The following is a 23,026-nucleotide window of genomic DNA, read 5'->3' as shown; positions in this document are numbered from 1 at the left end:
TTCTGTTTTCTGAGAAAGAAAATTGTCTACGAGTAGAGGGCAGAGAGATGTATTGATCAGACCCAGGAAAGATAATAGAGGTCACCTATCCAGCCTCTTAATTATTGCAAAAATGGAGAAACATATGCTAGGTAGGGTTAGTTGGTCATTTCCTAAAGGTCACACAGCCAACAAATGACAAAGATTAAATTAAACATGGATGACTATCACACCTTTTGAATTATATCCTACACTTTCAACATCAGTCTTTCAAATGGCTTTGAATGACACATTTTTAGCCATTAATGGTTTGGGGTAATAGGATATATTTGAGACCAATGTGCATTTTTGAAGTGTGAACAGTGATATTTTCTATATGTTTTACTGTTTTCCATTTTCTTGATAATAAAACTTATTTGTAATTTGGAGTCTTTTTGTCCTTTGGTCTGAGAATACTAAAATGTAACCTATTGAAAATATACCTTATTCTCTTCTGTTTCCCAAATTAAGACCAATTACTTAAAACAGAATAGACAATTAGTAGAAAAACCAAAACACATCGTTGTTCTTTGACTTCTGCTTTTCAGATAGGCAACAAAGACAACAATTCTATGGAGAGAACATAATTTTCCCACCACAGCTAAACCTGGGCAATTGACATGTTTGGAAAATCAGGCTATAATTCTATTGTTTGTATCAATGTAAGATTAATGGACATTTTTGTCATTTATTCATGTTTACAAAATAACTTTCTTTTTGTATTTTTACATATGTCTAGTAAATACTAAATATCGGAAATGTATTTTATTTTCAAATCGAAGGAATATTTTGATTTTAGATTGAAAACATTAAACATAATACTCTATATTTTCTGATGTATAACAGATTTAAGCAGATCCCAAAAAAGGATTAAGAAAACAAATGTAAGTATCTTTATTTATGTGTGTAACTAGAGTAAGAGGGTGAACTTTTTTAGATACCCAGAAATGATTTATAGCTTGTAATTACCCACTCCATTCAATATAAACAGGATCATAATTCATATCATATAATCTAGAGGGCATTTGAAAATGCATAATGCTATTCTGGAAAATGCATTTTCCTTATATTATCTTTGATGTTTGGAAATATGGCCATAAAGTGATTTTTATAAAGAAACAAGAAATTAATAATATTAAATGATACACATTATTTTTGCCAGAAAAGAAAAGCGAAGTACTTTTAGGAAGATGTTTGAAATTTTGAAAACTGTTAAGGGTAGAAAATCTGAGATGGCATCATGGAAGGAATCTAGGTTGTTATGGGAAGAACGAAGTTCTGTTCTAACAGAGGCACTTACTATATTTTACAGCAGTTACTTTGCAGGAAATTAGAGAACAATAGTAAGAAGTTCACTGGCTCCAGAGAATCACAAGTAAGGCCTTGAAGAAAATGGCCAAGCAAACCTGAAGGCTGATAAAACATTAAGTAGCAACCACAGGTCAAAACATGAGATGAAGTATCATGCCCTTGGAAGTGGAGACTGAACCTCTTAATAAAATTATTAAAAATGAACTTCAGATAAGAACCTCAAAGCACACTTTTGTATTACATTTAGACAAAATAACAAAATCTATTAACTGTTTTAGTAGGGGGAAAATTAGAGATCTGAGCCCAGGAAAATGTTTTTCAAGGATAGCAGTTTTCTAGGAAATGCCATGTTCCTTACCTACTCTTCTATTAAAAGTAAATACCATACACTATTACCACAAGCTAAAATGACCCCTAGTGTTAGAAAATAGATTCCTTACAGTGAATCAAAGACATCAGATATCTTTTGTAAATATCGTATCGTTAGTGCACACATTTTATCACTGTCTATAATACAAACTACTTTTAGTCGATGCCAGAAGATACAGTGTATACTATAAAGGAAATTTCTTTTATCTTGGTCATTAAATAATATATAATTCTCGGATCCACTGGAGCAACTTTAGATTTCTGTGGTCCCAAAAAGACTTTTCTCTCGTTATACAATATATGTTTATAGCTATGAGTTATAGCAGATGTGCTACAAAAAAAAAAAAAAAAAGGCAGGATTTTTAAATAGAAATTCTGGTAGCGTCATCAAGAACAGTGTGAGGAAAAATGTCAAGGCAAGAGTCTTGAGTGGTAAAATGACCTCTCTTTAGGAAATCCTAGCTTTTATGGGCAAAATGGAAAAGTACTCAAGTTGTTTTAGCTGTGTGAATCATTAGATACATTATAAAAAATTTGTTAGTATTTAAAAGTTGATTAAACCTACTCAAATAAATTCTGTGGTAGGCACTTAGTTCATTTTTATATCTAAAATAGAAAAATTTTGGTGAGAAAGTATAATATTAAGGAATACAGTTCCTACAGGTTTCATAGAATTACAACACATACATTATGAATAGATCTCTTTACTAAGAAAAAAACTATTGAAAGATAGTTGCATTAAGATTCAATAATCAATAACTAAACTCTACTATGAGTTGTTTATTTAACTCTGTGATGTATCTTTTATATGGGGACAAATAAATAAAACTAGTAAATACTAGATTAAAACAAAAGTAACAAAAAGCTTCCACTGACTATAATTAATTCACGATATAACAATAAAATGCAAAATATAGGCATATGTTTAAGGTTTTAAGGAACTATCATAAATGAGATAAATCTTTGTTAAAAATAAGAGGTTTTATTTGTACTGAATTAAAATTATTGAGGTTTTATTTGTACTAAATTTAATAAAAAGCGAAGTAAGAACTATTAATGTATAGATGTATTATTTAGGTTAAACAATTAAAATTACATACCTAACATCCAAGCACAATGTAATAAATTTCAGAAAAAATTAATACTATATAAATATGCATATTAAAAATATACAAAACCACTTTCAAATGTGTTTCAAATTCTGCTCTGAGCTTCATTTGTAAGCTTTCCTGAAAAAAAAGCAAAAACCCTAAGTATCCCATGTGCTTTCTGCTACCAGAGTAATTATCTAAGAAGAATATGCCATGATGATAACTTCATTATCCAATAATATTAGTAAACACTAAATATTTAAAGAATACTGTACTATATTACAGTTTAGTCTATTTAAATCTCAAAATTACAGCAACCTTTTCTACTTGTATTTCTCTATGGGTTGAATTGCTAGGATTTGATAATCTGCTCTTAATGCAAACTGATATTACAGTCATATGACCTAATTAAACACCAGGATTCATATTTTAAATGTATAATTACCAGAGTGCCATTTTAAAAAATGTAATTACTAGTTTCCACTTTAATAGCAAAAATTGATGTTCATGTCAACCAACTATGGAAAGTTTTCTGGAAATGCTTTTCTGATTGTGAAGAAATAATGAAAAATCCCAGTGTTGAAACTCATTATTAATATTATTTTCATGGGATAAATTCCCTTGTCATTTATCATTGTGGAAACTTCTTCTTCCAGAATTACACTGTATCATTTCTTACTGTCTCTTAGACTCCATTCATCTTTCTTTATAGAAGTGTATTTCCATTTTTGGTTTGTGAGAAATCCACATGCAACACTAGGGTGATCTAAGTGAAGCAACAAACTTCCATTATTTTAAAACAAAATAGACTCAGATAGTCAAGGTTTTGGGGGAGAATTTTTTCATTTCTGAATTGCACAAAATCATTCATAATTACATCTTAATGACTTCAATATCACAAATCCCTTCTGATTAGCCCTCTTAAAAGAAGAGACGAACCCGCTTAAGAATTGTTTGGCCCTGTTGGAAGCCCGGTCTTAGAGAACGACAGATCATGTAATTAAATTGAATCGTGTACTTTCCATAGAAGGAAGGCATGATACTGGAACTGATGCAAGTTATATGCTCATTGCTATATTTAAACTGTCCAACGTCTGCAGGCGGCAGCAACCAAGTTAAGGGACCCTATCATATATAGCTTTTCAATTTTAAAGCTATGCAAAGGGAGAAAAGGGAGCAACTATAGAAATGGCTGATGACATGGAAGCCTTTTAAAGAGCTATTCTTCATCCCTTGAGTGAAAGAATGTCCTCACAAACAGTATTTTCCCATTTAGGGGACTGATTTACTTAGAGTGCAGTATAGAAAAGTCTGGGGAAACAGTTAAGTTTAGGATCCAAAAAGGAGATCCAGGCAAGAAAGCAAAAACGTAAAGTTCACGGAGGAACATATGCCAAATACCTCCATGAGTTCGTAAGTGAAAACACAAATGTGATATTTAAGAAAAATGCTTCTTTTTCTTTCAAATGAAAAGTGTAAACTAGAGATTACAAGGATAAACCAGATGTTATTGTGGCTAGTCTAACACAGGATAGCAACACCAAAGACTTCTCAGCATGTGATTATCTTGGTCTTTGTGTTAAGGACGGTATTTCTTACTGTCTTTACTCCAGATTCTCGTACCCGATTTCTTCTTCTCTACCACCAAACCAGATCTGTAGTCCTACATAACTAGCCATGCTGTATTTTGAATTCTTCTGTACTGCACCATAAATTGAAAAGTTACTATTTATACTTTACCTATATAATCACAAAGAAAATCAGTGTCACAAAATTCAGGGACCAATAATAATGGTTGTAGAAAATTTAGAGTAAGTTGTTATTGTTAATCAATGAACACTCAATTGAGAAAGATCTTTTTAACTAACAGCAATGGATTATTTACAGTCTTGGTGATTGACTACGGATGTGTAAATTTTCTAACTATAATATTTGTTGTCTAAGCATTGTACATGATAGTTAACATAAAGAATAAATAGGACTGTATGTGGAACAGGAATAGTACAGGTACAAAGGAAAACAGTTTGACACAGAAATCTATAATTCTGATAAATATAATTATCCACTATTTTCCAAGGACACCTGCAGATTTAATACAGATATACTGACAGAGCAATTTCCTTAGAGGTCCATACACAAAGAAATATGTAGATTCATTCTTTGAACTTGCACAAAATGATGTTGATTATGAATTCTTTACATATACCCTTATGTGTGAAATATATTTAAAGATACAAAGATGATCAGACAATTCTAACTATATACAGATTCTATATTCAAGAAACCTATATATTTGAAGTGATTCTTGCTCCCAATAGTGTTTCCATTGTACTTTTTAGACATCATTTAATGGCACCCTGGAATAATAACAGTGAAAACTTCTAGATTAATAGTTTTTGCTATTGAAATACCAAGTGGTAAAATAATTATTTGACATTAGAGAATTTTATTATAAAAGAGTAAATGGATATTTTCCTAATGTTATTTTTTTCTTCAAAAATTACCAAAATATTCTAGAATTGGTTATGCAAAGAAAATAAACCAAAGTGCACACTCACCATCTCGGTCTTAAATGTTGCTCGGCTGTGTCCACTGTGTGTAGTACTCTGCCACCTGGTGGCTCATTGTGGAAAATCAGGCGATGTGTCACGCATTCTGTTTTTTCTCTTTCCTTCTTTACCCTCCCTTTCATAGAACTGATGACTTCAACTTCAATCTGACAATCCGCCTATTGCTGCGGGAAATATTGGCTAGTTTGTGTGTTTTTTCTCACTTGCTTTTGCCTCATTTCAAAGCACTGGCACAAATTAGCCACTAAATGAAGAGTAGGTTTGAATAAGTGATTGGCAATTAAGTACAATGAAATAAGCCCAAATTTCTTGATCTCGGCATAGTGCTTTTTCCAAGGAGTGAAGAACAGGGTATTTAAATCTCACCTTGTCAAAGAAAATAGGTAGGGATAGATATTAGGTTATTAAAAGCTGAGGAACAAAGGAATTCATTAAATGACTATGTTAAATATTCTGTATATGTATATGAACAGTTGTACTACGACATCACAGAGAGATGAACTTAGCAGACAGTCTTCGATGTCATTTCTGTCAACACATCCCATGGATGATGTAACTACAAGATCCAACCTTTACATAATGATCACTTACCAACTGATTATTATACACTAATGAATCATAATTATAATAAAGATAACACTGTCATAAACATACATGAACCCCTGTGCTCAGAGCTGAGTTTCTAAATGCCAATCCCCATCTAAAGGAACTGGAGCTGTTTGGCTGATCCTAAGGCTGAGAGCAGTAAATGTACAAAATGAGGCTGGAACATCTTCCTGCAGATGAGAAATACTCAACAATTGATGGGGTATGTCAAAAGTGTACAGGGGCCTACCTGAAGGGATTCCCACTGGCCAAATCTGGGACAATATAAGCATAAAAATAAATGAATGGTAATGGATTATAACCAATTGAATAAAACAAGAATCCATGAGTTCATCTCTCTCTCCCTCTCTCTCTCTGAAGCTTTTTCTTTTCTTTTCCTTTTCCTTTTCTTTTCTTTTCTTTTCTTCTTTTCTTTTTTCTTTTCTTTTCTTTTCTTCTTTTCTCTTCTCTTCTCTTCTCTTCTCTTTTCTTTTCTTTTCTTTTCTTTTGGAAGAGGTTTTTTTCTGTAGGGTGTGTGTGCTAGCCAGAAAGACAGAGAGAAACAGAGAGAGAGAAAGCAAAAAATTACCCTCCACAGGGGATAGCCACGCCACAGTCCCTTCTCCTCCATTCTCCTCTTGGGATCTTGGGCTCGCACGCACACGCGCCTGGCATGCGTTTAAGTCACCAGGTTCGGGACTCGAACCGCAGTCGACTACGTGGGAGTCCAGCAACATAGCCATTATGCCAACTGCTGGTCTCAGAAAGAGCTTTCTTTTAAAGTAGAATGCCAGTTAAAAATGTAGGATTAATGGAGACAGCAAACCACTATTTTGCAAACCTAGTAGTTACTGATTCAGACAAGAATTATCAATAGATGCTACAACTAGTGAGTAAGGGGCTAGCAGGTGGCATAATGGGTAAGGTGCTGGATTCCCACATGGCCGACTGGAGTTTGAGTCCCATCCCTGGTAGCTTCAAAATGACATTGGGTGCCTGTGCATGTGTACCCAAAGTCTCAGGAAAAAGGTTGTTTACATTGGGAATGTGAACCAAGCAATCAGGGTTAACATTACCAATAAGCAGACAGCCTGAAGTCATGTGTGCCTTCTGAAGTGACACACCGAGAAGAACAAATCAGCTATGTATTTTTCTTGCTCCAAATGCATAACCTGAATCTATGAGTGAATATGAGAAAAACATGAATTGATAGCTATTTTTTAAAACAAATTCTATTCAAAATTGTCAACATTTTTTTTTTTTTTTTTGCTATAGGGGCTGTGCTCACCAGACGGACAGAGAGACAGAAAGTGAGAAATCACCCCCCAGGGGGGATGGCCATGTCGCAATCCCTTCTCCTCCATTCTCCTCTTGGGATCCTGGGCACGCATGCACATGCGCCTGGCATGAGTTTAACTGTGGTCAACTACATGGGAGTCCAGCGACATAGCCATTATGCCAACTGCTGGTCCCAAGGCAAAGGTTTTTAACTGATCACTAATGACTAAAACTAAGGAAACAAAATTAAATGCAATTCAGTTTACCTAGCTGATGTCATTGAGACAATTGATGACATCTGAAAAAGTTTTGTAGGTTATATAAATATGCTGAATAATTGTTAAATTTCCTAACTTTATAATCATGTTTAGATTATATGAAACTGTCCTCATTTTAAAGAGATACAATTTAGAATATTTAAAGAGGCATGATATCTTTAATTTATGCTCTAATTATTTTTATTTATTCATTTTTTGGAGAGGTTTTTGCTACAGGGCGCATGTGCTTGCCAGAAAGACAGAGACAGAGAGAAAGTGAGAAATCACCCCCCAGGGGGATGGCCATGCCGCAATCCCTTCTCCTTCTTTCTCCTCTCAGGATCTTGGGCATGCATGCACATGCGCCCAGCATGAGTTTAAGCCAATGGGTCCAGGACTTGAACCTCAGTCGGCTACATGGGAGTTCAGCAACATAGCCATTACACTAACTGCTGGTCCCTTAAGCTCTAATTATATAAAATGATAAGCTAGATAATACTCTTGAACTGAGTACATTTATAAATTAAAATAGTTTAGAGAGCACTAGTTGGAAAGCAACAACGTGTAAGACACTGGAGATACAAAATGATGGGAATACAGTTTTTCTCCTCAGTCACAGTTTAATAGAGTGGTGGACCTGGCTGTGCAAACGTCATCCAAAAGGAGCAGCCAGTGCTTGGCTGGCCCAGGGTTATGATGTTAGAATGTGGGACCAATGTAGTCCGATCTTCCAATGGAAGGAAACAAAACATAAACTAGCGAATCACATTTTATTCTTTAAATGTAGAAACATTATGTTTTAAAATATTGACTGAATTAGGAAAAGTATCTTCTATATTGGCCAAACAGAACACATCTGCTTGGCCACTAGTGTATGACTTCGGGCTTAGAACTTCAAAATCAAAAGCATTTTCTTAATAAACATGACTTTTTTTTTCCTTTCTCTGTCTTTTAGAACACAAAATTGGTTAACTTGTAGATGCAGAGAACTCTAACCTTAGGAATAAATGCCTGCTTACATTCTGAAGGAAGAAAAAAACTCCTTTTATCGTGGATGAATTAACTACAATGAAAATAAACCACAAGGTAATTTTCAGTGGGTTATCTTGTATATTAAATTATTACTAAATTGCTGTGCAACAGTTACTAATATTGGTGATTGGGTATGCTAATTGAACATATAAATAAAATGATACATTTAAGGATGTTAAGGAGTGAGGTGGATTCGCTGTCTTGGGTTTATGATCAGCACGTGGTCTCTCCTTTCCACTAACGCTAAAAGGTCCGGAGTAATTCTGTTACTTTAGATAAAGGCATTAGAAGCCAGCCAGCCTCTCTTGTCTGGATTCTCATCCATATCCTCAGTTTATGGAATATTTGGAATAAATATTGAATATATACATATAATATTCCCTTGAATATCAGTGTATTAAAATATCAGTGGATTATAAGCCACTTAGAAAGATTTTAAGACTGCAGAATGCACAGTCCTTCTACCACAGGATACCCTAGCCTCTTTCCTGCAGTTTATTTAGGGCTTATTTTGTACGTTTTTTTTCTTTCTTCTCCCTGCCTGGCAGATGACTCCAAGTTCTGTTGATTAAAATAGAAGAAATCTGGACATTCTGACATAAGTTCCCTTCCTGGCAGGAGGCTCTATGTGCTGGTGTATGAGAATGTGCTCGGTACAGCTACAGGGAGTGCCATAGGTATTGTCATCTAAGGAATGACCTCTTCTGGAGCTGTAGAGTTCAACATTGCCATGTATGCATGGTACACATGGCCTCCTGGCAACTGCCTTAGACCCAAGGGTATGGACAACAATTTAACATCACTAATTAATATATTTGGCCTCCTGGCAACTGCCTTAGACCCAAGGGCAAGGACAACAATTTAACATCACTAATTAATGTATCGGATACTCTTTTCTAACATAAATATGCAAAACCTATGGCACAGGTATGTGGCGACATCTGATCACATTTTTTTTTCATTAAAAAAATCTGTGGGAGCAGCAGTTAGCATAATGGCTATGTCACTGGACTCCCATGTAGTTGACCACGGTTCAAGTCCCAGACCCGGTGGCTTAAACTCACGCTGGGTGCATGTGCATGCGTGCCCAAGATCCCGAGAGGAGAATGGAGAAGGGATTGTGGAATGGCCATCCCCCTGGGGGGTGATTTCTCACTTTCTGTCTCTCTGTCTCTGTCTTTCTGGTGAGCGCACGCGCCCTATAGCTAAAGTCTCTCAAAAAAAAAAAAAATCTGTAGTTACACTTCAATGTTGTTTTTAGGAATAAATTGAATAGTTGTGGATTCTTTTTATTTTTTGGAGAGGTTTTCGCTATAGGGTGTGTGCGCTCACCAGACAGAGACATAGAAACAGAAAGCAAGAAATCACCTCCCAGGGGGGATGGTCACGTCGCAATCCCTTCTCCTCCATTCTCCTCTCGGGATCTTGGGCACGCACGCACACGCGCCTGGCGTGAGTTTTAAGCCACCGGGTCCGGGATACGAACTGCGGTCAGCTACGTGAGAGTCCAGCGACATAGCCATTACACTAACTGCTGGTTCCCAAATACTTGTGGATTCTAAAAGTGCTGGACTGATTTTAACAGAATCACTTGGATGAATCATAAAGATTTCTAGGGCCAGCAGGTGTCATAGTGGTTAAAGCACTGGTCTCCCACAAGGCCAACCCTGGTTTGGGGACCCAGCGCCTTGAGAATCACATTGGGCACGTGTGTGTGCTCAAAAATCCCAGGAGGAGAACGGAGAAGGGATTGCATGTGGTCATCCCCCGGGGGGATTTTCTCACTTTACTTCTCACTCTCTCTGTCTTGGGCAAGCACATATGCTCTATTGCAAAAGCCTTAAAAATAAATAAATAAATAAATAAATAAATCTAGATTCCAGACTGAAGATCCTGGTTTTGTAGATCTGGAGTAGGGCCTAGGAGTTGGTGTTTTGGAAAATAGCCTGTGTGTGCCCTGTTCTGGCCTGGGCCATTCTGACAAACTGCCTTATTTTAGAGGAACTGGTCTACCTCTGTACTAGACTGTATGGACTTCACAACTGGGCTTCGAGCAGCTTGACTCATTTCATACTATTTGCCATATTTTAGCTAACCTCCAAAATTAAAATCCCAACTGTTATTTATATGCCAACACTATTAAAAACATAATCAAAAATAATCTAAATACCTCTCTTAAGTCAGGTTCTTGCAGAAGATTGCACTACTCCAGTTCTAGTGATTTATTGAGCAGATGGTCCCAGAAGTGGTGAGTTGGAGACCACTTGTTAGGATTTCAAGTGAAATCCCAGTGTCAATGTAATCCTTCTGGGACCTTGGGTGGCAGTTGTACATCCAAGTTAATCCCATTCCTGGACAAAAGAGTTGTCTTTGGAAGCTCTGCACTTGTCATTATTGGTTATGAGATGGCACGTGTACCTGTGGTGGTGGGAAAACAGAATTGTGAGCTTTTCCTTCTCTCCATTAGGCTGGAGAGGCTCCAGCAGCCCACAGCAAGAGCAGAACACTCAAGCTGGGAGGTGGAGCACAGCACTACAACAAGGTGGATGGGGCTCGGGAGGTGCCTTCAGCAACACTCCAATTTGTTATTATCAGTAATTTTAAAATGTTACACTTGTTTCTGAGAAAATGGAATAGACATACTTTTCCCTATTCATTTCACTATGCACAATGAAAAACAATGAATATTACACATTAGTCAAATATGAGGATGCTGAAAGGCGGAGAGAGAAAAGTGGCCTGGTCAGGGATCTCAGGATCTCAAGAGCAACAGAGGTGAGTTCCCTGTTTATTTTAATTAGATTTTTGCCATAGAGTACCCTTGCCAGACACAGCTACGGAAAGTGAGAAACCACACCCTAAGAGGGGATGGCCATAGCACAATCCCTTCTCCTCTCAGGATTTGGGGCACATACACATACATGCCTGGCATGTTTTTCAAGACACACTGTCTGGGACTCGAACCATGGAGCTGACTATGTGGGATCCAGCACCTTCAGCACTACACCACTTACTGGCCCCTGTTGTTGTTTTAAATACACATACGTAGTGTCCATCCCTGGAGATTTTTGGGTGCTATCCATATTTTTTCAAAGTTTTAAAGATGGTTCTAAGTGGCAACAAAATGTTGAAAACAGCCAAAGGAATGGAGAGAGAGCCTAGGAAGATATGCTCTAAGCAGGGAAATGACCCAGAAGATGGCATTCAGGAAGCCTGAGAAAAGGCAGATTCATGGATGTGAGAGTGGCCAACAGCCAGTGCTGCCAGGTAGATAGGAAGGAGACCGAGGAGTCAAAGCAAGCTCTTTTGGAACAACTGAAATGGAGGACTGGGTTTGAAGACTCCTAAATGCTGTGAGAATACGAATAGAAATTAGGTCAGTAAATATCGGTATCTTATGTTATAGGCCAAAAAGAGTAGCTCAGAGAAATGATAGAGAAAGGAATAAAGAAACACCAAACAGTAACTTTAGAGCTAACTGGATACCATCTCTGATTTTATTTTGAAGACTATAGACATCTAGGAAGACAAATTCATTTTGAAGACTATAGACATCTAGGAAGACAACTTTTTTTTTTACAAATGAGCACAAAATGCTATTTATCAGGAGGCAAGCATATTGGGTACAAATCTAGACGTAACTTAAATAAAGTTAAGACTTGTATGATAAAAATATTAGGAAATGCCAAAAGTCACAACTCAGTATTTACTATATTAGTTTCTTATTTGCTATTCTGGTATTTTTTATCTTATAACACATTAGTTCTAGCAATTTCCCTTTTAATATGTAATTTTAATGATTTGGTACATTTTGAAAGCATAGTATAAAAGCATCTTTTTTACCAACCTAAATGTCCATGAACAGAAGAATGGACTGAAAAAGTGTGGCACATATACTCTATGGAATACTACTCAACCATAAAAAAACAAGACCCTGGCTTTTGATAGAAAGTAGATAAATATGGAAGATTTACTGCTGAGGGAAACAAGCCAGGATATGAAGGAGAGACATTATCATTTCCACTTAATATATACTAACTGTCCACACTCTATGGCTGAAACTGATAGAGGATATAGAAACATGGAAAATAGTTATAGATACTGGATACAGTGTAGTAAGAGAGTGGAAGAAGGAGGAGAGTGTGAAGAAAGACATTAAGGAGAAAAATAGACATTTATGGGACACAGAAATGGATTATTATCTGTTGATGATAATGTGTATAAATATCCCCAACTGGACTGGTGTGAAATATATTCATGCTGGAAAATTCACTTTACAAACCAAGTGATGTATAGTGATTGAATTTATCAAAGAAATGAAAGGAAAATGTATTTATTTTAAAGTTGAAGGTATTAACCACAAAAAAAAAAAATCCTCATTTTATAATGAAATTAAATAGTACCATATATGCATAATAGCCTATTAGTAAATGCTTTCACATTTTTAAGCTCAATCCTGGCAACATGCCTATGGTGTAAACAGAGTACATTAGAACTGTTAGTACTGCTATAATGCAGTAGAAACGGAAGCCTTTGAAAATTAAGTGATTTGCTCAGATATCTCCAACTTCTGAGTGGCAGTAAGAATACAAACCCAAGGCTTCTGATCTTTGCAGTTTTTCGCCGCACATCTGTTCTATTAGGATGACTGAGTCAGTTCTCATTCTAATCAGGCTTAGTGAAAAACGATGCCCACGTGTTTCAAAGAAATGGTGACAGTGGCAAGCTCTGATTTGTGAGAAATAATGAGAAAAGAAAGTTCAGGTATTTCGTCCTGAACAGAAAGGGCATCGATTATTTTACCTCCAAGATCAAAAGGAAGAAAAAAATTGTCATTGAACTCCATGCAACAGAATCAAACTCTGACCCTAAAAACTTTAAAGGCTGGCAGTTTCAAATGTAGAAATAATTAAAATGTTACTGTGACCTTTAATCAAGTATCTCGGATGTTAAGGACTTTAAATAGGGTATTATACTTGTTTGTCTTGTTTCACAGAAGTAGAAACAGAAACAAAAAAGGCACTAAAAATCATAATTTTATTTTTTGCAATGAATCTCTGTGACTAAAAAAGGTGGCATTTAATGAGCAAATACTACACAAAGCTATTTTTAAAAGCCATCTATGTTTATAAGACGGGCTTCTCTAAAACAGAGAAGTTAAATCTTGCTTTTCTGAATGGCTGACACACTCAACAAACTAAAATACTCTTATAAAGAGCAGCTTCAGCAAATGTCTTAGCAACATTATATAATCTAACAAAACTCTTCAGAACCAAATCTTAGTAATCTTTGGGGAAGATAGTAACACCGATTCCTGGATTGTCATCTTCGTCATTTTCAAGATCTTTATCATATTCTCCATTAATACACTCGCCATGAGCTTTTTCTGGCTTTCTTTTTTTCTTATGAGTATATGGTCGGTTATTTTTCTCTTTGATCTTAACAGGAGAGTTAGTAGTAGTTTCCCTTTCTAAAGCATGTTGAAGGCAGTTGTAAAACCTGTAAAGAAATAAATCTATTGTTAAATCTGCTTTTTTTAAAAAACGAGTGATTGAAATACACCTAGAACTTATAAGTTATGTAAATTTGACAATGTCTCATATTAGCATTAGGAAGATAAAAGAAATACTATGCTTTTTTGTCTTTACCATTATTTAATTAAGAAAAGTGTTTATAGCTCTTTAAGGACAGTCCTGAAAACTGGTTTGGAATCACCTCTTGACGACTTTAATTTCCATACCAGATGTAGGGATCGAACAGAAATAATGATTGTTCTCATAAGAAAATCATAGATGTAATAAAAACTCATTCTAGAGAATTTGAAAAAGTTTCTGAGGTTATAAATATAGATTACCTATACACACTACTTAGGAATAACCACTCTCAGTATTTTCCTTTCCAATTTATTAATGTACTCTGAGGAACAAATTTGTATATACACATATCTATTTTATTATATAATCAGAACATTATATGAGAAGTTTTATATTAACTTTTGAAATTTAGTATTTATTAACAATATTTTCCATATCATCAGATGAACTACAAAATAACTTTCTAAAGGCAATACTTGAAAAAGATTAGTTTACCCATATATTGAGTATTATTAATAATACCATAAAAAAAGCATGCTCTTTAGACTTTGTTCTATGATAATAACCTTTTCATTAAGCTTACACTTTTTATCCTTATTTACCTGAAATCTGACTAACCACGTTCCCTTACCTGTCCCTGCCCCTTCCAGGGAAGCATCTCCCCTTCTCTCTCTCAAGTGGAAACTGTTCTACTACTCTTTCCTTAAGGTGCCTAGCACAGAGTTGAGAGATGAAGTCAAAATTCAGTTGGGTCACCAACACTTCTCTGCACTATGTTCCTTCACTTCTGCTCATGTCATCTACCGAAATTCTGTACAGTCTGTTATATTCATGAAAACTTCTACATTTGATCTGTTCTTTCTTTCCAGGTCTTATCATCTTAGGCAATTTCAAGTGTCATTCTAGGACTAGCAGGTAGCATAATGGTTAAAGTGCTGGACTACCATATGGCTGACTGCAGTTTGAGTCCTGGAACCAGCAGCTTGAAAATCACACTGGGTTTGTGTGGATGCATGCCCAGGATCCCAGGAGGTGAATGGAGAAGGGACTGGGACCTGGTTATCCCTCCCTGGGGAATGATTTCTCATTTTTTTTTCTCACTGTCCCTCTCTGTTGAGTGCACACTCCCTATAACAAAAACCAAAACACCACCAACCAGAAAAACAAAACAAAACAAAACAAAACAAAAAACCAGTTTCTTCTCATCTTCCAACGTGCTTCCTTAGAATGACTTAATAGAATGTTCTACTTTATCTAAAACATCAACCTGAGCATACCACATGATGGTATGGATTACTTTTTTCTACTCATAAGATGCTGTCCATGATACCAAAACTTCACGTACTACCTAACTTCACCATTCTTCATCCACCCTGCACTTTAGGGTTAGGTAACCAAATCTTTTCTCTGGATTATGCTTATCTCTAGAAAATAAAAGATTAAATTACTCTTTTATAATCAGAGAATTAGCAGCTTTTATAAAATGTCTTGTCACTTGCATTTTAAAAAAGGTAATTAAAAACAATCCTTACTTTAATCTTCTAATAAAGAACCTAAAAATTCAAAGGTGCCAAAAAAAAAAAGAAAAGAAAATTGGTAAAATGGGAAAAAGATTCTTTTTGCTGAAAGTCAATAGTAAAAAACTTTAAATACTAGTTTTCCTTTTCTTCTTTTAAGAGAAGTTTAAAAGTCCTTTTAGAAACTATCTTTCTCAAAAAGTCAGAAATTTGTTTTCCAATTACATTTTCTCCCCTCATATTATGACCCTTCACACAGCATTCTAAAATCCAATCTTCAGGGTATAATTTTCTCAGTTCTCACAGGTAACAAAAGGAGCTGTGAGTGTATAAAAAAAATGTATGCTCAGGCAACTATTTTTCTTCCCCCCTTGAAAAAAAAACAAATTGTCTTCCATTCTTATAGTCTGCAGTCAAGAGTATCATGCCATAGGACAACTTGTACTTAGTTCTCTGTAAGAGAGGACTTTTCAGGCCAGTCATGAGAAAATGCATTCTTGTCTTCCGAGGTCGGTTAAAAATCCATTTGTGGTAACAAACTAGAATTGCTTTGAGTCTAAAACAGCAACATAACATAAATCTAGGCCTAATTTCATACTTTCATTATGCCTCCATCATTCACAAGTATCAGAGATGGCTATTCTGATACATTTCTGATACATATTTTATACACACACACACACAAACACACACACACACATACATATAAATATGTGATTAAGCTCTAGCATTCTTGTTAAAAACATGTATGTGACTGTGCCTATGCCAGGTCTGTGCCCTCATGGTGCTCATGGTTTAATGGGAGCTACGGAACTGGAAAACCACATTCAACCTGCCATGAAAAAGATAATGTAGGAGCTAGGGGCACTGTGTTCCATCCAGTCAAGATCATGAAATGCTTCTTGGAATAAGACCCAATCCAGCTTGGGCTAAATTATAAGAATGGATGAAAGGTGGCTACTTGATAGAGTGGAATTACCAGGAGAAAAAAATGGATGGGGGATAGAGGGCAGGAAAATACCCAAAAAGAAAGTATCAGAAAATTAAAGGTGCACTTTATATTATTTACTTCTTTGATCTTAAGTATATAGGGGAATGTGTGAGTTATTTATTTAGCTGAGTTATTTTATAAGACTAGCAACTATGAAGAATCTTGAGATGTCTGTTCTTTACTCCTCCTTTTCTGTATTCCCCCATTTCCAGCATGCTGCAGTGTCTGGTGGGTATTCTGCAGCATCGTTCCGATTTATCTTCTTACTCAGGGTTCTGCTGTTCCTAACCTAGACTATGTAGCTAGACCTTTCTCCTGCTCACCCCATCTCCAAGCTTTCTTACTGTGTGATTATCTTCCAGATTAACCATCCTAGTGTTTTGAAGTCTTAAAAGTAGCACTATTTATAGAAAATTTAGTAAACATTTATTAATCTTTATTCTCATACAAGACACTCAGGATATAATAAAGAATAAGAAACTTGTCTTTGCATTTTGGGAACTCAATATGCTAACTTTCAAGTTCCTTTATCTTTCATGATTAATTCAATACACATTTATTGGGCTTTAATTATAAGCCAGATTCTGTGTTATGCTTTAGGATAAGAGATTACTTTGTGTGTGTGTGTGTGTGTGTGTGTGTGTGATGCATGGGTATATGTATATGAGGTAGAGAGGAATTACCCTATTCGGATGTGACCATGTCGTAATGGAAAATAAAAACACGCACAATTTAAATAAATGTAATTCCATATGGTACATACTTCCTTTCTGCAGTAAGAATAAACTGAAATGATACTGGTAAATGATGATAATAATCTGAATTATGAAAATGGCTATGGAGTTCAAACTAAGATGAAAAACATATTAAGGAAAGGCTGGTGGGATATTTTAATTAGTATATTAGATATGTGGGCCCAGAAATCACGGGGAAGTAGCTGAAGTCTTAGACCAGGTACATAAATTTATAGAAAAAAATTTAATGAAGATGCAGAATATAATAGAGAAATCTACAAGGACACTAAGAAGGAGCACCATAAGCAGGAAGGAAAGCAGCAGTGATAGAGCAGAAATTTGTATTCTTTTATCTTCTCGGTAAAGCAAACCATTTGCTGATCCAAAAGGACTTACAGCTTAAGCATTGCCACCTCCTTTTTATCTTTTTGGTCTTGCTTGCTGTTCCTTCTACCTACCATGTAATTCCCTTCTTCCCCAGGGCTCCCTAAAAATCCTGTCTATATTTGAGGCCCAGTTCACTGACTTCTAGGAGTTGTTGTTTTTCCTTGTGCACAGATGAATTTAACTGCTTCCTCTTTTGAAACTCTAGAGCATTCTATACCTTTCTTAGGGCACTTGCCACTTTCTGTGTTGAATTATAGTTATTTATCTAAACCTGTCTGGACTCCCAATTAAGTTACTAAAGAGCTTTCCCAGTAGGATCCATGTCTGATTCATCTTTGAATTCCAATGCCTAGGAGTTCTCTAAATTTTATAAGTCGCTGTGTAAATATTTGTGGAAAGCAGAAGCAATCCATTGCTTGTATGATAAACTAAAGCTACTGTGGAAATAACTGACATCCTTGCTATCAAGAACCAGGTATGTCACCTGGGAGAGACTGAAGACAGAGCTGGAAAGGGTTATGCATGGAGTTCATATGTAACCTGGAAAGCAGTTATGGCAGAAATAATAGCAAAAAAAAAAGGGTTTCTATCAATCTTGAACTCAGTCATTTACTTATTAGAACTGAAAATCAACCATTGGTCAACTCAGAATTCAGCTCAAGACCTAAACATAAGAACTAATGTTATAGAACACTTAGAAGAAAACATAAGGAAAAGTTTCATAACACTGGATTTGGCAATGATTTATTAGATATGACACCAAAAACACAGAAAACAAAAGAAAAAATATAAGTTGGACTTTAACAAAATTAAAAATTTTTGTACATCAAAGAATTGTATCAAGAGAGTGAAAAGACAACAGACATAATGGGGAAAATACCTGAAAATCATACATCTGATAAGGATTAATATCTGGAATATATAAAGAACTACTACAACTCAACCAAGAAACAATTCAGCTAAAAGTGGGCAAAGACTTGAATAGCTATTTTCCAAAGAAGATAGACAGATGGTCAATAAGCACACAAAAAGATGCTGAATATCACTAAGTCACCATGGAAATGTAAAGCAAGACTACAACGAGATACAACTTCAAACTTATAAAAATACTAATATCTAAAAAACAGAAAAGAATAAGTGTCAGCAAAGATGTGGTTCCAATTTCTCATTGCTAATGGGAATGTAAAATCGTGTAGTAATGTAGAAAACAGTATTGTGGCTATTCAACAAATTAAACACAGAATTACCATAAAATCCAGTAATTCCACTTTTGGGTATATAGCCAAAAGAACTGAAAGCTAAGATTGAAACAGATATTTGGACACTCACTTTTGTACACCATACTAAAAGGCAGAAACAACCCAAATGTCCACCGACAGATGAATGGATAAAAAGAAAATGTGGTATAAATAAAACAGAGCACTATTCAGCCTTACAGAGAAATAAAATTCTGATACATGATACAACATGAATGGACCTTGAAGTCACTAGCTAAGCATAATAAACTATATACAAAAGGGCAAATATTGTATGATCCACCTTGTATGAGATAATTGTAATAGTCAAATTCATAGAGGAAATAAAATAGTGGTTACCAGGTGACTAGGAGCATAAGAAACAGCAAGTTATTTACTTTTTAAAAAAATTATTTCATTCATTCATTCATTCATTCATTATTTATTTATTTATTTAAATTTGACCAGAGAGGGACAAAAAGAGAAAGAAAGAGCGAAAGTGAGAAAGCAAGCCACCAGGTTCGGGACTTCAACTGTGATGGGAATCCAGCACCCTCAACCACCATGCCACCTGCTGACCCCATACGAAGTTATTTTTTAATGAGTACATAATTTCAGTTTGAGATGATAGAGTTCTAGAGAGGGACACTGGTTGTACAACAATGTAAATGGATTTAATGCCACTGGTTAGTATGGTAAATTTCATACTGTGTATCTTTTACCACCCAAGTTTTTTAAAAAATTAACCACTGTGAGGATTCAATTACTTTATCTGACCCATGTCCTGATCTCTTACTGATAGTTACAAAGAAAGCCTTCCTTTTACATCTCCAAACTTTTTATTTCTCACCTAGAAATTATATATTTTACCTCTTAACTTTGATTTTCATGTTTCTAAAATACTTCTTTTTGCTGAAATTGGGATTCAGATAGTTTTGTTTTTTGTTTTCTTTTTTTTGGAGAGATTTTTTGCTATAGGGTGTGTGGACTCGCCAGAAAGAGAGAGAGAGACAGAGAGACAGAAAGTGAGAAATCACCCCCTAGGGGGGATGGCCAAGCCACAATCACTTCTCCATTCTCTTCTCAGGATCTTGGGCATGGACACACGCACACGCCCAGCATGAGTTTAAGCCACCAGGTCTGGGACTCGAACCATGGTCAGCCTCATGGGAGTTCAGCAACATAGCCATTACATTAACTGCTGGTCCTGGGATTCAGAGTTTTAAAAATCCTTTTATAGATATTTGAATTATGAAACTTTGGTATTATGATAAACCAATTCTGGAACTCAATGTCTGATTATAGGACTCATCACCTCCAATGTTTATTATTTTTCTCTCTTTTCAACTTCAGAAGGGTAACTTTTTCTCTGCATTTGGTTGAATGCATAGCTGTTCCCAAAGGAGCTCCCTAATTTGTTCATACTTTCTGAATTCACATGTAATCTTCTAATCAGTATCTTAAGACACTTTTTACCCTTCTTTAATTTTTTTCTGATTTTTATATGATGAGCATTACTTTCTTGATAGCTGTATGCACACTATAATCTCAAAATGTATTTTTGAGTCAATGGATTTAAAGCATAATTTGATATTACAGTTGGTGAACGTGGCTCAATTAACTTCACCAGGTGTAGTTAGTTGATCTTGGGCTATATTTATAATCTTGTTGAAATTCAAGTAAGGAAACAGAGAAAACTGATTTGCTACCTCCTGTGTTTTAGCAAACAGTCTCACCAGACTACTACGTAACTCATGTAGTAAACTTTAGGAATGGCATCAAAGAGCATCTATATATAGTTAAAACTCTGCAGTCTGGTGGAGAGGCTGGGAGCTCTTAATTTGCTTATCTGAAATCATTACTTTAGTTAGAATGCTTATTTATTTATTTATTTTTACAATAGATAATTATTTAAAGTAATACACCTGCAGACCAAATTATTTTTAAATTAAAGTTTTCAGGTTCAACCCCAACTTCATAAAAATACTTTAAGGACAACCGCATCCACGATTGCAACCTAGTTACTTCTTTGCCCACTCTTCTCTCTTCTCTTTCCCGAATAACCTCTTTCAGATACGGCTCAAGGTAGAAATTATCCTCCTTGTATTTTGTCCATTGCTCTTTAGGCACGATCTGCTGCCTCACAGCCAGGTCCAGTGTTCTCTTAATGCGAAACATCCTGTCATTATAAAGGTTCTCAGGAAGTCTTCTTATAGCTTCCTTCACATTTTCATTCTCATATATCACATCTCGCATTAAACCCAGTTTATTGAATACTGCAGCATTATAATACCATTTTTGAATATCATTCAGCCACTGACCTGAGGCTGAAATGGCTGGCCTGCTCGCCATTTTGACCCAAGAGCGAAGCATTGCCTTCTGGGTAAATCCTCAAGAACGCTTATTCAAAAATAAGCATTTGTGGTCAAGTTTTCTTCTTCCTTTTTTATTTTTGAGAGGTTTTTGCTATCGGGTGCGTGCACTTGCCAGAAAGACAGAGACAGACAGAGAGACAGAAAGTGAGAATACACCCACCTCAGTGGGGCATGGCCACGCCACAATCTCTTCTCTTCCATTCTCCTCTTGGGACCCTGGGCACGCATGCACACGCGCCTGGCATGAGTTTAAGCCACCAGGTCCAGGTCTTGAACTGTGGTTAACTACATGGGAGTCCAGCGGCATAGCCATTACGCCAACTGCTGGTCCCATCAAATTTTCTTAACCAGTGTGTAGCTAGAAAATTAAGCTCTAGTGCAATAAAATATCCACTGTATATAATGAATGAACTTCTCTCCAATATATCTAAGATGGTATGAGTTATATATCATCCTTGGGGGAACTGAGAAAATAGTCACGTCGATAATTTTATGAATTCTCAAATTCACAAAAATACAATAATTTTGTGTCATTTATGGCTCAAATGACAAACCATGATTAAGAAAGTCTGGATGGGGGCCAGAAGGTGGTGTGGTGGATAAGGGCGCTAGATTCCCACATGGCCAACCATGGTTCAAGTTCTGGACTTGGTGGCTTGCTTTCTCACTTTCCCTTTCTCTCTCTTTCTCTCATCACATAAAGAAAAAAATAACAATAACAAATGGAAATAAATAAATAAATGATTCTAAAAAAAAAAAGTCTGGATGGTTGTACTAATGTGGTTATAGGTTTATCCTTCATGAGTCAATGAAAAAGTACGACTCTCTATCCCGAGAGTCCATGAGAAGATAGGGCAGGGTCAATCATTATACATATACTATCTAATGAATACCAGGGCCAATCATTACATATATGTGTCTAATGAATACTAATAATTATTATTTTATTCCCCTCAAGTTAGATATGAAAAATGAAGTGCAGAGACTTAAGTACCAGGAGAGAAGTGGTAGCACCAAGATTTGAACCCAGGGCTGCTTTTGGATTTATTTCTACTTCTCTCCATCATGCTATGCTACCAGTGGCACTCTAGCATTAGCTGTTTCAGAAAAAGAAGTTGTACATATTAAAGAATCTTAAGCAGGCAAGGTAAGCAACAGGGTTACTTTGTATTTTATAAGCATGACTCTGATGATGATATGGAGAATGGCTTAGCAGAGAGAGATAGTAGAAGTATTTTACTATGAAACCAGCTACTAAGGCCATTGCAGTGATCTTAAAAAACAAATTCTCAGTAGAGATGGAGAGAAAAATGAAGAGCTATTTAGGCAGCAAATGACTGACTGTGAGACTTCTAAGGGCATGGGGAAAAGGAATAAAGGGAATTATGAACGATATCAAATTGACCATCACTCTTTGGGTAACTCTAAAACATTCATCTTATCGATAGTAGGTCAATGGCAGTATCTTCATATATGAAAGGCAGCATATTTACTTCTTTATATAAAAAACTCCATTCTTAAGGAAAAATTGAAAAAGAAAATAATATAAGTATTTCATTTATCAGGAAGTAAAGAGGAAGAACAAGAGAAGTATAAAGATGTGAACTGAGAGCCATAATCCTCCTTACTTGGACAACTATGGCAATTCTGGATCTAATCTATGACAACAAGAAGATACTGAA

General features: G+C 35.7%; 1 protein-coding gene and 1 pseudogene across 3 annotated transcripts in view; both read right to left on the bottom strand.

Moving 5' to 3' along the window:
* Positions 1 to 6,445: 6,445 nt before the first annotated feature.
* The window catches only part of TYW3 (tRNA-yW synthesizing protein 3 homolog), a 33,147-nt gene continuing 16,566 nt past the window's right edge, over positions 6,446 to 23,026 (bottom strand). For 2 of the 3 annotated variants that reach the window (XM_006146042.3, XM_006146041.3), the window contains one exon: positions 12,893 to 14,010. In XM_006146042.3, coding sequence (XP_006146104.1) covers positions 13,791 to 14,010 — 220 coding nt within the window. In that variant the 3' untranslated portion in view covers positions 12,893 to 13,790. Of the gene's footprint in view, positions 6,485 to 10,681; positions 10,930 to 12,892; positions 14,011 to 23,026 lie in introns of those variants that run through there. The other variant, XR_001370200.2, reaches the window with a different exon arrangement.
* Positions 20,936 to 21,437, bottom strand: LOC102468139 (cytochrome b-c1 complex subunit 7 pseudogene; annotated as a pseudogene).

Source organism: Tupaia chinensis, unplaced genomic scaffold, assembly GCF_000334495.1.
Source record: "Tupaia chinensis unplaced genomic scaffold, TupChi_1.0 Scaffold000164_1, whole genome shotgun sequence".
NCBI lineage: Eukaryota > Metazoa > Chordata > Mammalia > Scandentia > Tupaiidae > Tupaia > Tupaia belangeri.
This window is presented reverse-complemented; position numbering and strand designations above follow the sequence as displayed.